Source organism: Chrysemys picta, chromosome 4 (genome assembly GCF_011386835.1).
Source record: "Chrysemys picta bellii isolate R12L10 chromosome 4, ASM1138683v2, whole genome shotgun sequence".
NCBI classification, from domain to species: domain Eukaryota; kingdom Metazoa; phylum Chordata; order Testudines; family Emydidae; genus Chrysemys; species Chrysemys picta.
In genome coordinates this window covers 144,053,197-144,071,373 of record NC_088794.1, presented here as the reverse complement: position 1 = coordinate 144,071,373, position 18,177 = coordinate 144,053,197, and the positions used below count along the sequence as shown (strand labels likewise).

General features: G+C 45.3%; 1 protein-coding gene across 13 annotated transcripts in view; it reads left to right on the top strand.

Moving 5' to 3' along the window:
- The window catches only part of ARID4A (AT-rich interaction domain 4A), a 68,561-nt gene extending 59,394 nt beyond the window's left edge, over window positions 1-9,167 (top strand). For all 13 annotated transcript variants that reach the window (XR_010600824.1, XM_065593833.1, XM_065593832.1 and 10 more), the window contains 3 exons: window positions 5,825-5,971; window positions 7,451-7,550; window positions 7,825-9,167. Coding sequence is in view for 12 of the 13 variants with exons in the window: in XM_065593833.1 (XP_065449905.1) it covers window positions 5,825-5,971; window positions 7,451-7,550; window positions 7,825-7,987 (410 nt within the window). In the remaining variant the exon portion in view is untranslated. The remainder of the gene's footprint in view (window positions 1-5,824; window positions 5,972-7,450; window positions 7,551-7,824) is intronic.
- Window positions 9,168-18,177: the final 9,010 nt, after the last annotated feature.

Here is an 18,177-nt window from a genome sequence, read left to right as displayed (position 1 = left end):
AACGGCCTATGCCCGTCAGTGATCCGCACGTGGACTTTTTCCACTGTCTGGGGGAAACCCATCTTAGCGACCGCTGCAAAATTTGCAGATCCTTCAAACCTTGGACCAAGAAGGAGCTGGACATACGGCTCCGAGCCATTTTGATGGAGTCGGCCCTAACTCCGACACCGCTGCACCATTTCAAGTCGGCGCCGAGCACTGCAGCATCGGTGCGCGGTGACTCATTGATGCCCTCCACCAGTCAGCACCACTCTCCATCCACGGGACAGTCTAAAAAGGTGAAGAAGAGGTCTTCTCCGCCAAGGCACCAGAGCAAGGCTGGGGGAGAGACTAGACCCGCGTTGGGCAGTTCTCGGTCCCCATCGCCTCCGACTCAAGTCGAGTGGAGCAGCCCGGCCCACTCCGAGCCGACCTCCCCGGACACCAGTGACCACATTTGGGTGCCCGCCACATGGGAGGCCCTGCAGGCGGCTCAAGACCTTATGTCTCTACCAGTACCGGCCATTCTGCTGTCAACAGATCCCCGATCCAGAGGCAAGCCATCGCTCAGACCCCTGCAGTTACTGCCTGGATGGTACCACTGGTGGGTCGAGGGAAGGTTCTGCCTGGATGGTACCACTCATGGTCGAGGGAAGGTTCACGATACCATTCTCCGCACAGCTACCGCCCTGTGCGCAACGCGCGCCAATCCCCGTCAACCCCCACCAGGTTGTCTGGCTGGGTGCTGAGCAGCAGGGTTTCCAGGCACCGCTCCACCTCGGGGGAATGTAGACCTCATGATGAGAGCATGCCCTGCCAAGACCGAGACAGACGGCACCGGAAATCATTATCTCTGAGAAGCTATCGTAGCCCCTCGCGGTATGGACGTTGATGCCGCTCCCACTCTTCGTTCCATTCGAGGTCCCCGCCACAGCGCCGCTCCCACAACCCCATGCATCGATCGCCAGCACCCCGCCATCACGGATCCATCCATTGGAGCCGGTCGCAGAGCCGCCGCTATAGATGGTACTCTCGTTCCTCCACACTGGGATCACAGTCTCATGTTCGGCACCGCTCCTGATGTCGTCACTCATCCCCGTCCCTGGATAGCGGTCGATCGTATGCCAGCCCGGCCTCCCTTCAAAGTTGACACTTGGTGGGCCAGGCGAGTCAGGCGGGGCAGTCCGCTCCAACAGTGCCACAGTACCATTGGCCCCGATGCAGCCCCGGGTGGTGGCTTGCTCAGTGACCAGCGCCTTGGAAAGACCACCGGCCTCCCTCTCTCAGCCTTCCAGGAAAGGGTCAGCGGATCGCTCGTCCTCAGTCCCACACTCAGAAGGGGAACAAGTGGTAGGACCTGTGGCACCAGTGGGGACGCAGAGCACTGCACCACCATCCTCCCCCTCCCCCGATGAGGCAATCATGGCTCCTCCTCTTCCAATCCCACAGGAGGACACGAAAGCCCACCAGGAACTGTTGAAAAGAGTGGCATCAAGCCTTAACCTACAAGCTGAGGAGGTGGAGGAACCCTCGGACTCCCTCTTCAATGTCCTTTCAGCTTTGGCATTGGGCAGGGTGGCAAAGATCTCAAATGCCCTGTGGCCTCCTTGCCCCCCATCTCTAAGAGGGCAGAATGGAAGTATTTTGTGCCCGCCAAGGGGCACAAATATCTGTATACCCACCCCGCCCCAACTCTCTAGTGTAGTGTAGGCGGTCAACCATAGGGAGCGTCAAGGTCAACCCGCTCCTACTCCTAAAAGTAAGGACTCGAGGAGACTAGATCTAATTGGTAGAAAGATTTATTCGTCCTCGAGCTTCCAACTGAGGATGGCAAGCCACCAAGCCTTGCTGGGCAGATACAACTTCAATTTGTGGGGCTCAGCGCCCAAATTTGCGGACTCCCTCCAGGAGCGTGATAAAAAGGAGTTTAAGTCTCTGGTGGAGGAGGGTACAGCGGACGCTGCGGATACGGCTGCACGGTCTATGTCCTCCGCGGTTTCCATGAAGAGAGTGCCGGGGCTCCTGCTGTCTGGATTGTTCAGCGAGGCACAGAACTCCTTGCAGGACCTTCAGTTCGATGGCAAGGCCCTGTTTGCAGAACAAACCTACGAGAAGTTACATGGTCTGAAGGACTCCTGCACGACATTAAAGACCCTCGGCCTCTATGTCCCAGCCCCGGCCAGGACCAAGTTCAAACCACAACAGACTCTGTCAGCCCACCCACTCCAGATACGAGCCCCCTTATAAAAAATCAAGGGACTATAAAAAGTGCCCACAAAGGCAATCCCGGCCTGGGCCATCTAAGGGGAAGCAGGCAGGTAAGCGCCAGTTTTGATGGGACGCCTGTGGGCGACTTACCAGTTTGTATCAAGGATCCACCCGATCTTCCCTTCTCCAACCACCTATGTATTTTCCTCCCGGAGTGGTCATGGCTGACCTCAGACTGATGGGTCCTCAGAACCGTCTCCCGGGGCTATACCCTCCAGTTTCTTTCTACCCCACCCATCCTCGCTCCCCATCCCTCTTCAGGGTCCCCTCTCATGAGAGCTTACTTGAGCAGGAGGTGAGACGGCTTCTTTGCTTAGGAGCGGTGGAGGTGGTGCTGGCGGAGTTCAGATACAAGGGGTACTACTCCCTCTATTTCCTTATCCCGAAGGCCAAAGGGGGGCTCAGGCCCATCCTGGATCTGCAAGGCCTGAACCAGTACATGGTAAAGCTCAAGTTTCGCATGGTCTCTCTGGCCTCCATCATCCCCTCCCTGGATCCCGGAGACTGGTACGCCGCCCTCGATCTACAGGATGCATACTTCTACATTCATATATTTGAGGGCCACAGGCATTTCCTCCGCTTCATGGTAGGGCAGGAGCACTACCAGTTCACTGTCCTCTCGTTTGGTCTATCAACAGCTCCCAGAGTTTTCACAAAGTGTACGTCTGTGGTAGCGGTCTTCCTCGGGTGTCAGGAGGGTCCAGATCTTCCCTACCTCGACGACTCGCTGGTCAAGGGCAGATCCAGGTCACACGTACAGGATCACATAACACTCCTCCTGTCCACATGCACCGCACTGGGGCTGCTGGTAAACAACACCAAGTCCACATTGGTACCGGTGCAACACAGAGAGTTGATTGGGGCAATTCTGGATGTGACATTGGCCAGAGCCTCCCTCCCACTGGACAGATTCTAAACCCTAAGGGAGCTCATCGGCGTGGTCACAAGGTTCTCTGTGACGACCACCAGAGCGTGCCTCCAACTCCTGGATCATATGTCGGCATGCATGTATGTGGTTCATCACACCAGGCTCAGGATGCGGCCCCTTCAGCTCTGGTTGGCCTCGGTATTCTCCCAGTCCAGAGACGGGATGGACAAAGTAGAACCTGTGTTAGCCTCCCTACGCTGGTGGTCCTCCCCGGGGAACATGCTCCAAGGAGTCCCATTCAGGGACCGGTCCCTGACTGTGGAGGTGGTGTCTGATGCATCGGACCTGGGACGGGGAGCCCATGTGGAAAACCTCCAGACCTAAGATCTGTGGTCGCGCAGGACCTAGCCCTGCACATAAAAATGTCAAGGAGCTCAGGGCAGGCCATCTAGCCTGCATGGCCTTTCGCTCATGCCTAGCGGGCAGAGTGGTCAGGGTTCTCACGGACAACATGGCCTTGATGTTCTACATCAACAGGCAAGGCTGGGTCCGCTCCTCAGCCCTCTGCCAGGAAGCCCTCAGGCTGTGGGACTTCTGCATAGCCCACAATATTTCCTTGGAAGCCCACCACTTACCGGGCGTCCAAAACTCTCGGGCGGATCGGCTGAGCCAGGACGTCTCCTCTCAGCACAAATCGTTGCTGCACCCAGAGGTGGTGCGCAGGATTTTCCAAACATGGAGCATTCCCCAAGTGGACCTGTTCACGACCCAACAGAACTGCCGGTGTCCCCGCTTCTGCGCCAGGGGAGGGTTGGGCATGGGCGCGATCTCCGACGCCTTCCTTCTGCCCTGGTCGGGTCAGCTCTTCTGTGCCTTTCCACTGATCGGCAAGGTCTTGGAAAAGATAAAGACGGACAGGGCCCGTGTCCTTCTGATTGCCCCGGCATGGCCCAGGCAGCATTGGTACAGGACTCTCATGAGCTTGGCATTCGCCCCGTCGTGGCCGTTGCCAACCGGCCTGGACCTGCTCTCCCAGGACCAAGGTCGCCTTCTCCACCCCAACCTAGCAGCCCTCCACCTCACAGCGTGGCTCTTCAACATTTAAGCTGGGAAGAGAGGACTTGCTTGGAAGGGGTTTAGCGCGTCCTCCTGGAGAGCAGGATGCCCTCCAAGCGTCAGGCCTACCTGGCGAAATGGTCTTGGTTTTCCCGGTGGGCCGCTGATCGGGTGTCTCGCCAGTGGCTGCTCTGATCCAGCTTATACTAGACTACCTCCTTCACCTTAGAATTCAGGACCTAGCGCCCTCGTCCATCAAGGTGCACCTGGCAGCCATATTGGCCTTCCACCCACCAGTGCAGGGCCACACGATATTTTCTCATGCCATGACCGGTCGATTCCTTACGGGTTTGGATCGCCTCTTTCCGTATGTTAAACCCCCAGTCCACCAGTGGGACCTGAAGTTAGTGCTGGCCAGGCTAACTGGACCTCCATTTGAGCCACTTGCTACATGCTCTTTGTCACACCTCTCATGGAAAGTAGCCTTTCTGGTGGCGATCACGTCCGCTAGATGGTTCTCGGAGCTCCAGACCCTGACCTCTGAACCCCCGTACACGGTGTTCCATAAGGATAAGGTCCAGCTCCGTCCACACCCTTCGTTCCTCCCTAAGGCGGTCTCCGCCTATCATATGGACCAAGACATTTTCCTGCCGGTGCTCTCTCCAAAACACCATGCGTCCAGTGAGGAGCGCTGCCTCCACATGCTGGATGTGAGACGGGCTCTGGGTTTTTACCTGGAATGTACAATACCATTCAGGAAGTCTTCGCAACTATTCATCACCATGGCCGAATGCATGAAAGGTCAGCAAATCTCCACTCAGCGGTTCTCCAACTGGATCACTTCGTGTATCCGTACTTGTTACGACCTGGCAGGAGTTCCCCCGACACCAATTGTGAGGGCCCACGTCCCTATTCAGGACATCTGTAGGGCTGCCACGTAGTCATCGGTCCACATGTTCACCTTGCATTATGCTATCGTCTCCCAAACCAGGGAGGACGCCAGGTTCGGCAGGGCAGTGCTCCGCCCAGAGTGTCTGTGACCTCCTACCCATCTCCAACAGATATAGCTTGGAATGGCCTACTGTGGAATGCACATGAACAATCACTCAAAGAAAAGACAGTTACCTTTTCCATAACTGGTGTTCTTTGAGATGTTTTGCTCATGTCCATTCCATATCCCGCCCTCCTTCCCCTCTGTCGGTGTTGTCTGGCAAGAAGGAACTGTGGGTGGGGGGAGCGCACAGCGCCCCTTACACCACACCCTAGTGGTGACACTCCAGGGGTCGCTCCCCTACGGGCACTACTAAGGGAAAAACTTACGGCACCAGTGCACGTGGCGAGCACGCACACCTATTGTGGAATGGACATGATCAACACATCTCGAAGAACACCAGTTACGGAAAAGGTAACTGTCCTTTTTTATAAGGAGCACAATTCTTGCTAATCTACCATAATTAAAACACCTTGGATTAAATGGAATTTAATAAGAAACTTTGTATTTTGAAGGGGAAAAATGTGGGTTTTGGCTATCTGTCTTGGATGTAATCCCACTTAGTAAAGTATTGTGGAAATGCATTATTGGTTTGCATGTGATGTTGCATTATCGTTTCTTAAAATCACCATCGTAAAGTAACTTTTCCCCACACTCTTAAGATGAACTAGACAACATGAACAGCACTGAGAGAATCTCCTTTCTACAAGAAAAACTACAGGAAATCCGAAAATATTACATGTCCCTGAAGTCAGAAGTAGCAACAATAGACAGAAGAAGAAAACGATTGAAAAAGAAAGACAGAGAAGGTAACTTTCCAGTTTGCTTTACACTCAGACCTCCCTCTCATGGAATGTCTGTTTTAAACATGTAGACCCCAAAACATTACATTTAATTGACAACATTTTCTGCAGCAGTTATTTTAACTTTTTGGAAAAATGGTTACTATACGAAGTTTAACTTGTCTTCTATCCATACAGGATAAAATTAGAATCCACAGCATGGTTTGCTTTTCAAAATTCATATATATAATAAATTAAAATCTTGAATATATAAAATTTCACTTTAAAAAGATAAGGATCTGGCCTTTGTAATGTACCCTGGATCTGGGTTTTCACAAGTAGCATAACAGATTGACTTGTCCCTTTGTGATTTAAGGCACCGAAATGATAAGGTTAGCTATCCAGCTTATGTAAACAGAAGAGAAGAGTAATGGGCAAAAATAATCTGGATCAGTTTCATAAGGCTTTTTGTAGTGAAAGTAAATCTTATTTTTAATCCAGTAATATTTACTCATCTCCATGGTATCTGAGCACAGTATAGAAACATAAAGAAACTAGAGTAGTTCTCTAAAACATTAAGGCTTTGAACTTACTAGTCGACACATGAGGTATCCACTTGTATTTTTTTATAACAGGACTTTGAGAGGTCTTCCTGTACTGCTACTTCTCCTCCATGCCTATTTTAAATAAATAAACGACAGTAATACTCATTAAAATGAGCAACTAGTAAGGACACTATGTTGAGCCAGGGATAATGGGTGCAGGTACGATGTAAGCTTCTACACACAACTCTGTTGACGTACCTCAAACCTGACAGGCCTCACTTGGGATCTATTAAGTTGTTTTGTGTGTGTACAGACACTAGATCTGATATCTAAGCAAGCCTCCAGTGTGAAGGATACTTTGACAGTCTCATAGACTCAGACTTTAAGGTCAGAAGGGACATTATGATCATCTAGTCTGACCTCCTGCACAACGCAGGCCACAGAATCTCACCCACCCACTCCTGTAACAAATCCCTAACCTGTGCCTGAGTTATTGAAGTCCCCAAATCGTGGTTTAAAGACCTCAAGGTGCAGAGAATCCTCCAGCAAGTGACCCGTGCCCCATGCTGCAGAGGAAGGCGAAAACCCTCAAGGGCCTCTGCCAATCTGCCCTTGAGGAAAATTCCTTCCTGACCCCAAATATGGCAATCAGTTAAACCCTGAGCATGTGGGCAAGACTCACCAGCCAGCACCCAGGAAAGAATTCTCTGTAGTAACTCAGATCCCACCCCATCTAACATCCCATCACAGACCATTGGGCATATTTACCTGCTAATAATCAAAGATCAACTAACTGCCAAAATTAGGCTATCCCATCATACCATCCCCTCCATAAACTTATCAAGCTTAGTCTTGAAGCCAGATATGTCTTTTGCCCCCACTACTCCCCTTGGAAGGCTGTTCCAGAACTTCACTCCTCTAATGAAGTCTGGTGCTGATGTCCTGCTTTATGTATTTACAGTGTCTCATACAGGAGCATCCATGTCATCTGCTTCATCAGACACTGGGATGAGTCCGTCATCATCTTCTCCTCCCCAGAATGTGCTTGCTGTAGAATGCAGGTGATACATATTTCTCTGCCTTGTCAGCAGTTTGCTGCCATGGACATAAATCCTGAAATATAACCACAAAAAGCACTCAACTGGTTTGACATTGCCAAGTACATTCTGTACACTCTTCCACTGCTGGACTGTATCTTTTTTCTCCCTCCTGTTTTTTTTATTTTATTTTATTTTTATTTTTACTGTTGAGAAATTAAGCTCATTGGTAACTGAAGGTTTGTAGGCACCGTCTGACATGTTTGTCATCGTGTTTATTGTTTTTTTGTTAATACAGAGAAAGGGCACTTATCAGATTTGAAAAGTTATGTCCAATGAAGCATTCAGGTGTTCTAGGAAATCATAGAAAAGCAAGTGCATCAAACAGACATCAGAATATTATCAAACAGAATCAAGTTACTGCTGCACTTTCACCCAGCTTGTATGCTAACCCTTGGTGAGTAGTTCCTCTTTGTGGAAGCACTTGCTATACAGAACTGCCAAAGTATGTGTTCAGCAATGTGCCCAGTTTTAAAGATGTAAATGGGACAAAATAAATTGTGAAAGGAAGTGTAGTTGACTGAAAACTACAGTTGTAATAAGTCTTCCACTTTTTATAGGATTTTTGAGCACACAATTATGCAAATATTTTAATGTTTATTAATGTTTACAGTGGAATTGTGAATAGGTTTTCAGTGGACTATCTTATCCCTTGACAAAAATATTTTGTCTTTTTTCTATGTAATTTCAGAGTTTTTATTTTGTTACAAAAAGACGAAAAATGAAATATATAACAACAATGAAGTTATTTAACAAGATTTCTAAAGCTGAATTTTTTTGTGTAAAATAAGGTATCTTGCAACTTGTTAAATATATTTATTCAGACATTGGATGTTGTATTTTTATGTATTTTTTAAAATATTAATAAAATTGGAAAAAAATTCTAGGTTAGTTCACTCTTTTGAAAAAACATACCTATCAGTTTTAGCTCTTACAGGAGGTTTTATCCAGTAGCCATGCCTGTATGTGCAGTGGGTCTGTTTATTCTTCCACAATGTAGAACTGTAATCGGGCATCTGGATTAAACTATAACCTTGTTTGGAAACTTTGGCAGTCCTAGTACTTATATTGTTTTGAGGAACAAATTTTATTGGGTTGCCCTTAAGATGCTTTGTCACAGTTTTTATGTTTGCTATACTGCCGAATGAATTTATATCTCCCAAAGTTGAGATGCAACAATAAAGTAAAGCAACTGTGTATACTTTGTCTGTGGATTGTCCCACGGGCTGATGCAGTTTGTAAATAACTCTTCCAAAACCATGTATTTAAAACAGTTCGCATATACATTATGTATAAAAGTGATTTTTTTATCAATTTTTTTATTCATGTTTGTACATTGAAAGGGGTTTTAACCCCTCTTTCTGTGCTTAAAATGCTGTAGAGTAATAACATAGATGCTCTAGACTGTAAATCAGGATATTATGGTTCACACAGCAGAAAGTCAGAGCGAAACACTAGTGATGGGGGGTAGCATTACTAAAATTGATGTTTCTTGAAACTTCATTTTACCACATTTGTCAACTTGTGATTCCAATTCCTTCCATTTTCGCAGAGAATTAAAGAAAAAGTACTCTTGTAAAATGCACTTTTCCGTCTTTTCTTAAGCAAAGCATAACTATTTCAATGTAAGATAAAATGGAGTTCATTAGAGAGCATTAATAAAGGCCATGTTTTAAACATAGGCTTTATATTTTTTTATTTAAATGATTGTTCTTGTAAATCTACTGACATCTAAACAATAGAAAAATCAAACTTTAAGTGTTGTAAAAAATGTTCAGAGCTAACTTTCACTGTTAATTTTATATTAACTATGAATAATAAATAAAAATAATACTCATTTATTAAGGAAAATAACACGGGTCACATATTTTCTCAAATTAACTTCCATGCTTAATATTTGCAGAAGTAAATTTTAAATGTTGAGTGTAAATAATTCCATGTATTGCTCTTGGATAAGTTTACATCTTGTGAAAATATTTAGCCTGTGTCTAAATACTACCACCATTTCTCTAGAACAGCTAGAAAGATTTTGATGTAAATCACCATTTCAAATGTTGCAATGGATGAGCCTCTAACATTCTGTACTATAGCATAATTGTTCAAAATGAACAACTTGACTGCTTCTCCTTCACCTTTGACTGGCGAATATATGGCCGGGAAACTCTGAAAAGGTGGGTAAGGCAGCCATTCAATGCTTGAATATTAGGAATTTGGTTTTTGCAGACTAAAAAAACGGTTAAAAGAAAGAGGGCTTTTCTTCTTTTCCTTCTACTGTTTACCACTGGTACTATTTCTAGCATGTATTGCTTTTCTAGTCTGCCTGCTAGAAGAGAGGTATATCATTTGGCTAGACTCCCCAAATACCTGTTTCAGTAGATGTCTAAAGTTTTCTATCGGAATTATTTCTCTCTCTTTTTTTTTTTAAAGGCTACTAAATGTTCAATAGGAAACAATCCTGTAACAGCAGGGAGATGGACAAGATGATCTAGTAGGCCTTTCATTTCCAGCTTCGAGTAAAATTCCTTTCTCCTCCTTCGAAAATAATTGTTAAATATCTTTCATTGCCTTAAATAAATCTGGTGAAGAAGACAGTGATTATGGCTGGTATTAAAATAACTATCTAAGCAGTTTTGATACAGCTAATAATGATGCTTTACTTGTTGTGCTAGAGGTTTTTTTGGCAGGGTTATTCTTCCCTTCTCATCTCTCCCACTCTCATCCCAAAACTATATACTTCATTTGGAAGATATGTCAAGAGAGAAGCTTGGGTCAAATTCTGCTTTTTTACATCAGTTGAAGCTCCATTTCAGTTGACAGAATTGCACTACTCCTAGCAGCAGAATTTGGACCTCTTATGTAGCTGAGCTACCAACAAGAGCCACTGAAGAACAAGTAGGCACATTAGAAAACTGCTGTTGTGATGCAAGATAGCTCTAGGAACTGAAGATTGAATTGGTGTAAATCTGAAAGATTGAAAATGTTCTAGGAATGTGAATTTGAACCAATATTCAAAGCAGAAGGTTTGTTTCTATCTTGAAATAGGTGTCTCCTTTCTTCCTCTGACAGCTAGTTAATATTCTGTTTCATTAATGTAATCAAAAACACTTAAATTTCTCCAGACCCTTAAAGGGACTTATTGTAGAGAAAGACTCCATGCTTCTGTTTTTGTTTCTACACAAATGTTGTAGGAGCTATTTCATGTTCTAGCATTAATGATTTAAAAAAATAGTTAAAAATGTAAGTTTATCAACATCCTGTTAAACCTTTTTCCTGTATTTCCCTTCCCACCACCAGTGTTTGTCCAATGTATCTGACAGTAGCTGTCTCTTGCCTAAGCAATCTGAATAGAGCAGAGATGTTCAGAATAGTGACAAATTGCGATTTCACAAGCACTGAATTGTCAGTGCATAAAGTGAGGAGGAGGTGGCCTAGACAAAAGAGAAAGTTACACCCACTTACTTAGTAATTAGTAATGAAAGGAAATTGTGTTAAGGGAAATTAAGAGCACATATTTCAGCAAAATATAGTATCTTTAAAGTTTCCCTAGACATTGGCCCTTTAAATTAAAGAACAGCTGCAGAGCAGGAAAGCTGATGGTGTCACTTCTTTACAGCAGTGGCATTAGTACTTACACCATGTTCCATTTGAGGATCTTGAAGTGTTTTAGATAGATTGATGAATTAAGCCACCCAACAGCTCTTCGAAGTAGGAATATCTTTGATACATGAGGAAAATTGAAGACCAGAGTGGTTACCAGGATGTTATCAAAGATGACTTTGGCAGAACCAGAAAGAGACTGCTGGTACCCAGTCCTGTGTCTTTACCACAAAACTGTCTGGCCTTCTACCCTGGTTTCTCTTACCCAGCATGATGTTTGTCTTTGAAATGCAAATATGCAAATTAAACTTCAGTTATATGATTCCATCCTGTATAATACGTTCACCTTCTGTCCCTGTAAACAAGAAGAATGCTCTTTCTCTCCTGGGTTTATGTGGATACTGAATTGTCTTTTTTGGGTGACATTTATTGGAATCTGCTGCCTACAATGTCTTCAATTAATTTTGAACAGAAATGCTTGCTTAGTAGTCTAGGCCCTCTGCAGAAAATCCCACATAGTGTGAACAAAAAGCCCTCTGAGATATGTGCAGTTTTCCATCCTGCTATGGCCAAGGAGTTTATTCCCCCTCTCACAGCCTGTGGAATGAGCAACGGAATTCTCATATCTGGCCAGATCTTAGCAGGTCCACGGACCAGTAAACCAGGGCCATTCATGCACTGAAAATGGTTTCTCCTTTCCCTTTTCCTAAGTTGCATGTGTTTTCAAGCAAATTGAATGTAGCGAGTGGTGGAGCTGTGCTACCAAAGCTTCCCTTTCTCAACAGTTTTTTCATGCTGCAGAAACCTAAGAGGGAAGGCCAATATTAACTCGTTCAGTGGATTCCTAGGTGGTTCATGAAGGTGGTGAGGACAATTTGGTCCACTGAGCCAATTTGTTAAGATAACAATGGAATGTTAAGCAGCTCCAGCTAACACTGAATATTACCACTTTGTTTCTGCCTTTTAAGAGTGTGAACAGGACATAGCTAGCTATTTGCTCTACCATGTAAGTGTTCTACAGATTCCATGCACTGAGAACTGGCTTGTGCTTAGCTCTTTTAAGCTTGCAATTTTTTTAAAATTACCTGCTACCCTATTCCCTTAAAATGCTAGGTAAGGACTGTTTTTTAAAGATGATGGGAGCATGCAACAATCAAACATCCATGAAGCATATGAGGATGACCCAGCTGACCCACAAACTTTCGTGGATTTCTATTATTCAAATACAGATATTTTATAATTCGCTCATATTCCCCAGTATTTATCAAGCCATTGTGCTCACACGGAGAAATAATATATTTACTTGATTGGTGAAATGCTAGAAATACCAGTATGCTTTCTTCTTCAGCGTTGATGTCTGAGGATGTATCGTAAAAGGTTATGTATTAAATTTCCTAACAATTGTATTAGGAGTACTAAATTTAAACATTCATTTGGTCATTTCTGAATATTGATGTATTGATACATGTGTTAATTTTTGGAAATCTAGCAACAACCAAATTTCCATGAGCTCTTACTTATTAGTCTCAGTGTCTCTTTTAATTTAATTTCCCCAGTTTTCCTTGCTTCAGACCCTTGGCCTGAAAATATGCTGGCTTTTTATTTTTAACTTTGACACTGGTGTGCTAGTACAATGGAAGATGTATATCAAATGTTGTGTTTTTCTTTGAGTATATGTCCCTCTGCATGCTCAACCGTAGGATGTTTGCATCTGCGTACTCTTGAAGTAGTGCTTGTGAGCCCGCGCCTGTGCAAAACAACACTTCATGCTCTGAATGAGGGGATAGAGGTAGGCATGAGCCTGCTGCCACTCAGTTCCTTCTCAACCAGCTGCGGCTCAAGATGAAGTCCTTGTTGTTAGCTGTTTCAGCTTCCCGCCTTTCTTTCACATCGTAAAAGTCTACTCTATTCATTTGTTTATTAGCTATTTATTTTATTATATTTTATTTTGTTTGTGCTCCGTGGAGTGGCGGGTTCCCCCTTCTACTTCTGGAGCTCTGTGCCAGAGCACAATTTGTGATGCCTAAGATCCCAGGGTTTAAGCCCTGTGTGAGACCTGCCACAGGTCTGTTCCCAACAGTGACACTTTGAGTTGCCTGCAGTGTTTGGGGGACCCATATATCCCCTCAAAGTGCAAGGTCTGTCTGGGATTTAAGGGCAGGTGCAAAAAAAAGATAGGCAGGCTAAACTAAAACTCTTAATGGAATGAGCCAGGACCTCATGAAGAGGCTGGCAGATTGTCTCCAAATCCCACAAGACGAAGTCCAAGAGTCACAACATTCCTTGGTAGACATCTTGAATGTTGATCCTTAAGGGAAGCTTGCTTTACCCATTAATGAGGCATTACTGTCCCCTGCCACAATTCTACCCTTTTATAAGAAATCTGACACAAACTATTACATCCTGCCAAAGGGAATGTAACACTTCCCCCTCCCCCAGCCTAGCCCTAATTCCTTAGTGATGGATGCAGCCAATCAAAGGAGCCACCAAACTTGGTCAAGACCCTCTCCATTAGACAAGGAATCTAAGAGATAGGACTTACTGGGCAGACCAAGTTATTTGTCAGCTGCTCTTTAATTATGTATAGTTAACTATCAGGCCTTGATGATGAAATACAGCTTTACCACATATTCAAAATTTAAACACTTTTATTGAACATCTACCACACAATCAGACAGAGAGACCAGTCTCAGTCAGTCCATTGTGGAGGGGCAGGCAGTTGGTTGCAATAACCTCCCTCCAAACTGCCCTAAGATGCTGCTGACAGTGCTCCAAATTCATGGCCAGGGTGGTGGTTATGAGAAAGGCATTATGGCTCCAGTCCTCAGGTCTTCTGAGAGAAGTACAGTCCACAGTCAAGGATCTCCTCTTGGAAAGACTCACCTGCTTTAGTGAGCATACAGACTCTCCACATTCTCAAGGATTCCAGAGCTATGCTGTAGTGACAGAGAATCTACGTGCCTGGACCAAAGACTATTTACTAGGCCTCAATCTGCCCAAAGATCCAGGCCATTCCAGTACCACCAGCAGTCCACCTTCCCTAGGCCTCAGGAGAAGGGGAAAGCAGCAGAAGTGAGGACCATCCACCCCTTCTTCTCAATCAGCCCCTCCTTCTATAAGGCAGTTTTGACACCTTGGCTGAGGGCATCAACCAATCCAGTTCACTGGATTCCCCATTGTGCAATTTCTCCCCCTTTGGAGATTGACTGTCCCACTACTTACCTGCCTGGAAACTCCTCACCTCTTACAAATGGATACTGGAAGCCATCAGAGTGGGTAACTATCCACTTTCACACTCTCTCCATCCCTCTTCAAAGACCCCTCTCTTGAAAAGTCATAAGGCAAGAGATCCTGTCCCTCCCCCTTTTGACAATAGAGCCGGTTCCAAAAGAATTAATTGGGAAAGGATTCTATTCCAACTACTTCCTAGTTCCCAAGAGAGAGGGTAGAGACCAATCCTCGACCTCAGGAACTTAAAACTACTACGTTCTAGCACAACGCTTCAGAATGGTGACATTAGCTACCATTCTCTCATCCTTGGATCTAGAATACTGGTTTGTTGCCCTCTACCTACAAGCTGACTACTTTCATGTAGCCATCCACCCATCACACAAGTGCTTCCTGTGCTTTGTAATAGGAACAAACCCCTAGTGATAGAGAGTTCTTCCCTTTGGGCTCTCCACGGCTCCGAGAGTGTTTACAAAGGTACTTTCGTCAGTGGGATGGAGGTGTCTGAGTATTCCCATATTTGGATGACTGGTTGATCAGGGCTTTATCACAACAAGAGGTTCAGTCAGCTACAACCAAGGCGTTAGCATTATTCTAATCACTAGGACTTTGCATCAATCACAACAAATCTATACTAACTCTAGTACAAAGGATAAACTTCTTAGGAGCCATTTTGGACTCCACATCAGCAAGAGCCTACCTATCCTTGAGCAATGGTCTCAAGTTGCAGTAGAGGAGGTGTAGGTTGGATATTAGGAAACACTATTTCACTAAGAGGGTGGTAAAGCATTGGAATGGGTTACCTAGGGAGGTGGTGGAATCTCCATCCTTAGAGATTTTTAAGGCTCAGCTTGACAAAGCCCTGTCTGGGATGATTTAGTTGGGGTTGGTCCTGCTTTGAGCAGGTGACCTCCTGCGGTCTCTTCCAACCCATATCTTCTATGATTCTAGCCTGGGAGAGATTTTCCACCCTATCTGGCCTAATCTCTGCACTGTAGTTCAACCCACAACCAACCAGGAGGGCTTTTCTTCAGCTTTTGGATCATATCTGCCTCCACAATCATGACTTCCTATGCGAGACTACTCCTTGGATGTCTCCAGATGTGGTTAAGAACAGTATACACCCCAACAGACACAACCCCTCCAAATGGGTCACTGTGCCTCAAAGGTGTTGGGTGCACTTATGTGGTGGAAGAATCCACAAAGGGTCTGTATGGCAACCCCATACTTGTATCCCACACCATCACAGAGCCTCATAACAGACACATCTTTGTTAGGATGGGGAGCTCACTTGCAGGGAAATACAGCTCGGGGCAAAAGGTCTGCAAGAATCACCGCTTCACATCAATATTCTGGAGCGGAGAACAGTTTGTTATGCTTGCCAATACGTCCTCCGTGACAGTCAAGCCACTCAGTCAGAGCAATGCTAGAGAACAGGGCAGCAGTGCATTACGTTAACAGCCAAGGTGGGGGCAAGATCCCAGTCTTTACGTGCAGAGTCACTAAGACTCTGGAACTAGTGTTTTTCCCATTCAATAAACGTATTTGCGGTCTTATCCGATTCAGGTACAAGTGCAGGAGTCCCTGAGCAGACACTTCGGGCAACACCATGAATGGGAGCTCAAAGACTCTTTTGCAATGTCTGCCAGGCGTGGGGTCTATCACAAGTAGATTTCTTTGCCACCCCAAACAACTCCAATGGTCTCCTGTTTTGCTCCAGTAGAAGTTACGGTCTCAGTTCTCTGGGAGATGTGCTGAGAGCTCCGTGGCCTCGTGCCCTGCTTTATGTGTATCCATCAATTCCATTAATCCTCAACTCTTTTCAAGCTACGCAAAGGGCGAAAGCTATTCTCATAGCATCAGCCAGGCCAAGATGGGTGTGTTATTCAAATTTCATCCACTTCGCAGATGTGGCACCCCTCCAAATTTCTACCACCGAGGACCTATTGACACAGAATTTGGGGTCCCTCATCCACCCCAACTCTTCCTCTCTGAACCTCAGGGTGTGGCTCCTGAATGGCTCTAAACCATGGAATTAACCTGTTAAGTTGCAGTACAATCAGTGTTTTTGTCCAGTAGAAAGCCCAGGAACTGCCAGACTTGCCTCCAGAAGTGGCAACATTTTCATTCTTGGTGCTCTCTTCCATCTTCACAAGCCTTGGAAGTTCTGCCTTCCAAGATTCTGGACTACCACGTGGAATTAAAAGTCAGAGGTGTATCAAAGACCTATTAGGGTACAGTTGGCTGATATCACAGCTTTCCACTCACCCCTTCATTGGCTCTTCCTTTTTTCCCATCATCACAGACAGATTCCTCAAAGTTCTATACAATTTGTATTTTCCTGTCTGAAATCCAGCTCCCCAGTGGGGCTCACCCTGGTTCTTGATGCTCTCCTTTAAGCTGATGGCCACCTGATCTCTCCTCCACCTCTTCTTTAAAACTTAATTCCTGATCACCATTACATCATCAAGAAGAATGGGAGAGCTGGGGGGCCCTCATGACCAGTCCACCACGTATCACCTTTTATAGGGACAAAGGTTGTACTATGCTCTCATCCCCATTTTCTCCCTAAAGTCTCATTGGCATATCACATTAACCAAAAGATTCACCTTCCTGTATTCTACCCAAACCTCATGCTTCTAAAGAAGAATCAAGCCTTTATTCACTGGATGTTAGAAACCCCATCAGCTCTGTTCACCGAGTCCCACTGAGACAGACTCCTGAGGGAGACTTGTACAATCTTAGGGAGCTGTGCACCTCCTCAAGCATCTGCAGTGACACTCAGCAGTGCTATCAAACAGTAGGGCTTATTAGTTGACTGGAACACAGCACAGGAAGACCAGGATTATCACAGAGAAGTGAAAGTTAAGCCATAGTCTATTCTAGGTAGCCAAAACCCAGTCAGGCTGTAGTGAGTCTCATTGTTCAAGCTCTGTCTCCCTCTTCGTCTGATCGCCTTTGTCAGACTCCCAACATACCCCTGACTGCTTCCCATAGCCAACACTTAACTTCGACCTCGCCTCCTGCCCCCAGTCCTTTGTTCCTGAGTTAGGGAGGTGCAACTCAGTCGCCTTGATGAGAGGTAGGGAAGTCCATGTCTCTGTGGGTCATTGGTTGCTAGGTGTCCGTGTCTGTGTGCAGGCAATTGGATTTGCTATAGTCTTCTGAAGAGCTCCATTGATATGGGACCCAAGCCCCCAGACAGCTAAGCACTATTTACACCTGTGTCTTAACCTGCTCCGACACCAAACTCCCTTTTCACCAGTAGATAACAATGCAGCATATAGGGGAAACTGAGGTACAGACAGGCTTCATAAAAATATTACAAAAAATTTCCACTTTGTCACACCAGTCCAGTCCCGTCAATTTCTATGCTGTTCTAAACTACTTTATTTCTAATCCCCCAGATGGGTACAGCCTAACCTAATTTGCCATGATCCTACCAACTATGCCAGTTTATTGAACAAGGATAAAATGTGGAATTTATATTAATACCTTGTTACATCATAGAAGTTTTTTTTCCTTATAACAAGCTAAGAGCTCTTTTTTAAAATACTACATTTATAAAATCTCACAGGATGTATTTGAGAACAGCAAGACATATTTAAGTTAGAGTTGGAAAATATATTACCAATCTAATTCCTTTCTGCCAGGGCTATATTAATCACTGTGTCATAAGTGTAGGTAGATATACACCAGCTAGTGAATGTTTCTGAATTTCCTGGGAGTAACTTCATGTACAGGGCTGGTAGGGTTTTAAAAGAAA